This window comes from Herpailurus yagouaroundi, unplaced genomic scaffold, assembly GCF_014898765.1.
Source record: "Herpailurus yagouaroundi ecotype Mexico unplaced genomic scaffold, PumYag 67284, whole genome shotgun sequence".
In the NCBI taxonomy this organism is placed as follows: Eukaryota; Metazoa; Chordata; class Mammalia; order Carnivora; family Felidae; genus Herpailurus; species Herpailurus yagouaroundi.
In genome coordinates this window covers 1-7,381 of record NW_024420112.1, presented here as the reverse complement: position 1 = coordinate 7,381, position 7,381 = coordinate 1, and the positions used below count along the sequence as shown (strand labels likewise).

Below are 7,381 nucleotides of genomic sequence, written 5' to 3'. Positions count from 1 at the left end.
CCTGTTTCCGATTCTGTGTCTCCCTCTCTCTCTGCCCCTCCCCCGTTCATGCTCTGTCTCTCTCTGTCCCCAAAATAAATAAACGTTGAAAAAAAAATTAAAAAAAAAAAAGAATCCAGATTGAAGCACCAGTCTGAGCCTCTTCTCGTGATTCCAGAGCTTTTTCATGACACTGATTTGCTTACCTCTTATTCTGTGCCCCTGACTCCCAACTCCCACCTTGGTGCTAAGAGAAGCTTCCCTTGCCCCTTTTCAACTGCCTCCCCCTTTCTGTCTCTTCAGGAATAGCCCCTACACACACATGCATGCAGGCAGCAGGGGGAGAGGTAAGACATTCCCGTCCCCAGCACCTGAGGAGAACACAACCTTTCCCATCCACAGGCCTTCCTGTCTGCCACACCCCCAACCCTTGGCTTACTCATGGCCATCGTCCCCATCCTGACTCAATCACAAAGCCATTGGTCTAAGACTCTTAATATATAAGCCACTTCAGTTCTCCATTTTATAGGTGACATTGAGATGGACTCCCCGGGGGGTCTCAAGGCTACCCTTGAACTCCCAGGAAGGAACCACTGGGAAGATCATAGTGGGATAAGGTGCCATCTTCGTGAGTGAGCCCCTCAGGTGCCCTAGGGTTTGCTAACTTAGGCCCCTAGCCCCACTCGGTGCACCAACACCTTCCCCACCCTCCCTGGGGAAAGGGATGTCCAGTCAAAGAGGGTGAGGAGTAAGATCCCTAATTTACTTTCCTGGAGCAAGAGAAGAGTTGGAAAGAGATCCAAGGATTCTTCCCACGGCCAAGCAGCAAAAGAAGATGCTTCAGGCTGAACCTCTCCCTACTCCACCTAGCAAGCTCAGCAGACGGCAGCTGCAAACACTATGGAGGGAGAAACATGGTGGTGAAGGATGGAGACACCCTGGTGAGGAGGGGAAGGTGCACAGGAGGCAGATGCAGAATGAGGGAGGGCAGGTCTTCTGACAGCCAGACCCCTGCCCCAGCAGCCTGGCCGTGCTCCAGCCTTGCCCCAGCTGTACAATATAGGAAGACCCCAGGTGCACTCCCACCCCCAGGCACTGCCAGCTCAGGCTGGGAACATGCAAAACACAGCAATCCTGAGGACAAGGAAAAGGAGTGAGGGGGGCAGAAAGCAGCTCTGGAGAGAGAGGAGGGGAAGATAGAATCAGACAACTGGGGAGGGCAGAGAGGGAGCAGCCAAAAATTAAATATACACAGCTTGCTGCCTACTGCAAATGGCAGTATGTGCCCTGGTTCCTGTTCCATCACATTCCTCAAGTCTGAATTGGGGAAGAGCACCTATTGCATAAGGCTGTTAGGAGGATAAATGGACGACGTGTCCAAAGCTCCTCCGAGTGCCTGGTGCATAATAAGCATTCGAGATGTGATCGTTGTTGGTATCATCATTATCAGCTAATGTTTATCACCGATCAGTCATCGGTTTGTGTCCGCGGGAGTATGACCATTTCTGGCCTCAAACTAGTTCTTGATTTAACTAACGAAAGGCTGCTGTCTCTCAGCACGTCCTAAACTTGCTTAGGAAGACCACCGTTAGTCAAATGAGCAAACATCAACACATCGTTTCACTGTGCGAACCCTATCTGAAGAACACCATTTGGATGGACTGACCACCCCTGAGTGCCTAATGAAGACACAGACAGGAATTAGAAGGGGAACCATTCAGCTGGGATGGCTTGCTCCTCAGGGGTAGGCATCAGTCCCACATGAACAGGTTCAAATACTTGCACCTCCTCCTTCAACCCCCTTCCTTCGTCCTCTCAGATGCTCTCGCCCAACCACTTCTGGAAAGTGGATGAGGTCGCCTGGCGTTTCCTCGGCTTTAGCAGGCTCTGCAGAAAGGCAATGAGACTGTGCCCGGGAGCCCCACAGCCTGAGCCAGCCTGGCACCCCTCACGGCCTCCTCTTTGCTCACTGTGCAGACAAGTACAGCTCTCAGAGGTCTGTCCTACCTCACCTTCCTCTAGGCTCCACTTCTTACCCAAGGGCCAAAAGAAACCCCATCTGTCACCTCTGTCCCAAAGCACTGTGGCAAGGAGAGCAAGTATCGAACATTACTGAGAAGCCAGAAGAAAATCAAAAGCAGAAAACAGGCAAAGTGTAGGCGTAGCTCAGGTGTCAGAGGAGGGAGTTCTGAACTAGGAGCATTCCTTCCTTGGGAGACTGGGCATACCCTGTGTACCCGGGGTTGGGCCATGTTGTAGGCAGGGACAGGCAGAGAATACCCAGCTTCTGTCTTTGGAGAGTCCATTTGAGCTCATCCCCTGTTTTCCCACTTGAGGCTTGCCCAGAAAGAGCCCTCAGTCTCCCCCAGAGGAGTCCAGAAGATAGTGACTTCCTAGATCCCTCTCTGGAGGAGCCCTCTCTTACAAGGTAGTCCCACTCTGGCCCTGTGGCCCCTCTTGACCTCAGGGGCAAGAAAGGAGATAGGATGTCAATGTGAGTAATTGGTAAGGTCGCAGCTGGCTGGGATGGAGTCAGGGAGAGGGGCCTGCTCGATTTATGGAAAAGTCAGGCCTGATTATCTACCAGCTGCCCAGATCAAAGGGCTGGGGAATCTCTCTCTCCCAATAGAAGCTGTGGTCCATTCAGCGGCCTGGCCCCAGTCCTCTCCCCACCCCCACCTCTCGGATCATAGAAGATTGATCCTCTTTGTAAGGGTCGCTGGCATTTGAAATACTGGACAACTGTAAAGGGCACAGGTGGCAGCCAATCAGAACAGATGTCGGCCAGGGTGTCCGGGGAGTGGAGGGGAGCGAGTGCTCAGGGGGCTAAGCCCAGTGGGTACTTATCAACTGGTAGGAAAGTCTTGCGATATGTTAATGACCTGCACAACTTCTTCCAGCTGCATGCTGGTTCTGTCCAAGGTGAAGGGGACCCAATTCAAAAGAGAGGTCCTAGAGTCAAAGGTTAACCACACCTAGGTTAGAAAGACCCCAGAGGAGACAGGGACTCCCCTTGTCCCCTAATACACTGCTGGCTTGAGCAAGGCCCCTTGGCCTTCTCTTCAAGGGGCCTGTCGCCCTCCTGGGTTTATCTGAGAGAACTAGCCAGGAAGAGGCTGAGTTCCTGCAGCCATCAGTAAGGAGGGGGGAGGGGGTGGGGCAGCGAGCTGCGCTTCCTCTGATACTGTCCAGACTCATTAAACCTGCCTGGCCAGCACTGTCACCGAGGCTGACAGACCGCCAGCCAGCATCCTTCCCCCGGGGCCACAGAGCCTGTCCCCCCCCCCCCCCCCCAGCCCACAGCAGGTCTCTGGATGGGGAGGAGACAGCAGCCTCCTCGCTCACATGCCGGGAGCGCAGTGACTGCTCCGGAGTGAGCTACAGTCAGGTGCTGTGTTAAGTCCGGAACTGGAAGGAGCTGGGGGACCAGTGCTTTCCACTGCGGAGCTGGTGCCTACTGTGAAGGGCTGAGTGGATTCACAGCTATAGTAAATGCTTTGCAGAACGAGGCTGGGCCTAGGGGTCCCTCTTCGTGGCTCCCTTGGCCTCACCTACCGGAGCCTGAGAGTGCTCTCTGCCCTGTGGGTCATGGTGGCCATCACATCTTGGCGCCAAGGTTGCGGGGTCAGAGAGGTAGGCTCTGGAGGTGCATCTGGGATGCAGTAAAGGCAGAACCAAGGTTAACAGCTACTATTTAAGAAACTTCAACTTCATGCCCAGCCTCATGCCAGGAGCTTACATGCTCTGGAAGCTTCACAATAACAAGATAGGTACTATTATTAAGCCCTAGATACTCGAGCAAATTTAGGCTCAGGAAGAGTTAATAACTTTCCCGAGGTCACCCAGCCAGTTGGTCAGTGAACTGGGATTCTGAGCCAATCTCAAGATTCCAGAGCCCCTAGTCTTTCCTCTGCACCACCAGCCTGTCTGGGTGCATGTTCTGAAAGACTCCTTTAAATAAGGGTGGCGTCTGTCTGCTGAAGGTCCTCTCTTCACTGTCTTCCCAATGAGGGGCCCAGTTCTGCCCATATCTGACAACATGTCATGTCAGATCAGACGGCAAAGGAGAGAGCCCCAAGGTTGGGGCGGTGGGGGGGGGGGGTGGAGAGGCAGGCCAGGCAGACTGGAGTGAAGGGTGGAGTTGGTACTGAGGCTGTGGGAAATCATGAAGGAGTCCCTGTGTCTGTCTGCCTCTGATACATTTGTCTACATCCTGCGCTGCCTGTGGTTGCAAAACTCCCGGAGGACCATTACTTAACTCTGTGTGGGACTGTCCCCAGCAACACTTGTTCTCAGACCATTAATATGTATCGCCATGGTGACGATGAAGAGAATGGTGATTATGATTATGATGACAACGAAATAAAAGAGCCCCAGAACGCCAATGAGTGGCTAGCATGTAGTAACTGCTAAATAAATGTCACGTGCAAGTGAACTGGACACTTACCTAGTGATGCTGTTGCGACCGTGACAGACCTTAGGGAAGCAGCTGGGTCCAAAGGGCCTGAGCTTGGGAGCTTTCCCTCCAGGGGGGTTGGGGGTGGGGACACAGTGGTGCCAAAGAACCCTGCAAAAGGAGCACGTGGGGTTCAAGCACTGTCCTGCCAGCCAGTCTTGGCAGTTGGGGCTTTGGAGAAAATCCTGTCCTTCCCCAGATCTTGCCCTAAGGGAGCCAATGTATACCGAACAGGAATTGTAGCCACATGTACGCTGGGAGGTAAGCTTCAAGGACCAAATCAGACTCAGTATGGCAAAGAGGGCATTTCCCCATAGGAGCAGTGGCCCGTGTCCCAGGCCCGGGGGGGGGGGGTGGGGGGGGTGGGGGAAGCAACACAGAGTCAAAGAAGACAGGGAGGTCTGAGTAGGCCCCTAGCACAGTGCCTGGCACATAGAAGTGTGCCCTAAGTGTTTGTTGCAACGAAATAAACACTCACCTGGAGAATCGGAAACTCTAGAGGCAGAGCTTGGGGATCGAGTGGGGCCTAGAGGGCTTGGGCCTGAGAAGTTCCGCAGCGGGGACAGAGTAGTGCCGAAGAACCCTGCAAAAGGAGCCCGGGCTGAAGCTTCCTCCTACCTGCCAGGCTGCCTGGCAGGGGCTCTTCTCCAGATGGGGTAGGTACTCACCAAAGGGTCCCAGGCGCCCAGCAATCTCTGCCAGGCTGGCCCGCAGGCTGGGCAGCAGGGGCAGCGTTCGATGCCCGAGCGTGGGGGCTGCGCCTGCTCTCAGTGCCATGTCAAACTTCAGCTCCAGCTCGCTCTGGTGGAGCCTGGGAGCACTGGATGGAGGTGCCGTAGCTGTCAGAGCAGTGTCCCAGGTGACAGTGCCCATCCCGGGCTGATAGGGAGCAGTGGGCCGGTCAGTGGGCCCAGAAAGGGGGAATGTGGACTCTGGAGACTGGGAGGAGGCCCAGGGCGTAGAGCTGCCTTCAGCAGAGCCCCACTCCGGGGGGGAGTTCCCAAGGGAGCCCACCAGCAGTTCCCAAATGGGGTCGGTCCTCAGCCCCCTGGCCACCTCTTCCTCTGGCTCCCGGCTGGGCCCAGGAGAGAGCGGCTGGGTCTCTGTGACAGAGATCCCCCAGGCAGCAGCAGGTCCCCGAAGGTGGAATTTGAAGTTAAGTCCCAGGTTGAGAGACAGCATAGAGGCCTCACTCCGAGGTGGTGGGGTCAAAGTGGTGAGAGGGACACCCGAGACGGAGGAGACAGGCTGGGGGCCCACAGGAACGGCAAGCAGGACCCAGCAGAACAGCCCCAGACAGCCATGCCCTGCCATGGCCCCACCTGGCCTTGGGTGGTGGCCTCAGTGGGCAGGGGGCTCAGTTCTTCAGCACCTTTTGAGCTTGAAGATCCTGGAGAGAGGAGAGGCGCTATATGAGCGCTCGCTGCCTGGGATCAGATGCCCCAGAGAGAGGTTGCTGATCACAGAGAAGCAGGTGGTGGGGACAGGACGCAAAGGGCTCTGCCCAAGGAGAGTTGCCAGCTCCTCCCTCCATTCAGGACCAGAACAGATCTCTTCCCCGCGGTTCTCCTTCTCTTCTAGCTAAAGCCCCTCTCCCAAAACCCCTGCTCCCCAACCTGCTCAATCTGGGGGCTGCGCCTAAACGCAATCAGCCGCCCTCCTTCTCCCTGATAGTTAGGGGGGGCACTCAGACTTCCCGACTCAGATCCTTTCCCTCCCTCTCTTCTGCCTCGCTTCCTGTCCTCCCTCAGATATTTATTGAGGCCTACTACGTGCCAAGCACCCTTCTGCTAGTACAACTGTGAGCAAGCAACACTCATGGAGAAGCCTCACGCTGCTCCCACCCCCCACCCTGGGCTCCAACCTGAGATGTTGGCACCCTCTCTCACTCAGACCCCAAAGAACACAGGGCCCTGGGAGGGGCAAAGCGCAGAGCCCAGCGATCAGGCTGAGGTGGAGAAGGCAGCCAGGCTCCCGCCAGAGAGGCAGGGTGCCCTGGTCTGGCAGAAGCTGTCCCTTCGGCCTTTCTCCTCTTTCTTGGGGCTTGGCCTGCTCCCTTCCCCTTAACCCTAGAAGCATTTGGGGGGAGGGGCAGCTTGGCCAGCTCCGGCTTCCCGGGGAAGATGGCCAGGCAGGCAAGCCCCGCAAGGGGCTGCTGCAGGCGCGTCCTACCTCCTCCCTGAATACCCCCTCCATGAACACACATCTGGTGGGGGAAGGGGAGGGTGAGCCAGGGATACACGTGCACCCGGCCCCCTTACATCACACACAGCCACACCTAGCACCCGTGACACACTCACCCTTCACACACCCCTGCACACACACGTGTGCACACACCCACATCCGATTCTGCCAAGCCCCCTCCCTCTTACCACGGGTTCAGACCCAAGCTCTGTGAGCTCCCAGCCTCCTCTCTCTCTCTCCCTCTCTCTCTCTCTCTCTCACACACACACACACACACACACACACACGCACACACACGCCTCTCACAGACACGCAGTGTATACAGTCACACAGAGAGGCACACACACCCCTACACACACATTCACACACTCCGTGCAGACACATCACACACCTTCGTCCCCCTACACACCCACCACCCCTCGAAGGCTCGCTCGCTCTCTCGCTCACGCTGCTCTCGCCCTCTCTCTCCCCCTGCCCGGACCCGCCGACCTGTTCCTCTCGCTCCCTCCCGCAGGCGGGTCTCCTCTGCCAAGTCCCCCGAGAACCGGAGGTCGCGGCGGCCCGGGCGCCCAGCTGGACAACGCTCCGCCGAGTCTCGCCCGTTCTCTCGGTCGCGCCAGACGCCCCCTCGGCGAGTCCCGGCGACCGCGGCTACGCCGCCACACTGCCCCCGGTCCGGCTTGGCCCTGCCGGCGACCCGCAGCGCGGTCCCCCGCGGCCGGCCCGGTCCGGCCCTGCGCCCCGCGCTCCCTCCCCGCGGCG

General features: G+C 57.0%; 1 protein-coding gene across 1 annotated transcript; it reads right to left on the bottom strand.

The window, feature by feature from the left end:
* Window positions 1-116: 116 nt before the first annotated feature.
* On the bottom strand, window positions 117-7,372 carry LOC121024875 (proline-rich transmembrane protein 4-like). Its single transcript, XM_040467179.1, has 6 exons — window positions 7,109-7,372; window positions 5,104-5,825; window positions 4,914-5,018; window positions 4,427-4,546; window positions 3,535-3,631; window positions 117-2,931 (listed from the first exon to the last, which is right to left on the bottom strand). Exons 2-6 carry the CDS (start codon window positions 5,747-5,749, stop codon window positions 2,826-2,828), a joined length of 1,074 nt encoding a protein of 357 aa, XP_040323113.1. The 5' UTR covers window positions 5,750-5,825; window positions 7,109-7,372; the 3' UTR covers window positions 117-2,825.
* Window positions 7,373-7,381: the final 9 nt, after the last annotated feature.

Excerpts from the sequence above, each read along its gene's own strand:
- LOC121024875 (XM_040467179.1), bottom strand. The coding sequence starts at position 5,749 with ATGGCAGGGCATGGCTGTCTGGGGCTGTTCTGCTGGGTCCTGCTTGCC. Across the intron at positions 4,547-4,913 it reads TAGAGTTTCCGATTCTCCAG|GGTTCTTTGGCACCACTGTG; the intron begins GTGAGTGTTTAT and ends CTCCTTTTGCAG. Across the intron at positions 2,932-3,534 it reads GAGAGCACTCTCAGGCTCCG|GACCTCTCTTTTGAATTGGG; the intron begins GTAGGTGAGGCC and ends CTTTGACTCTAG.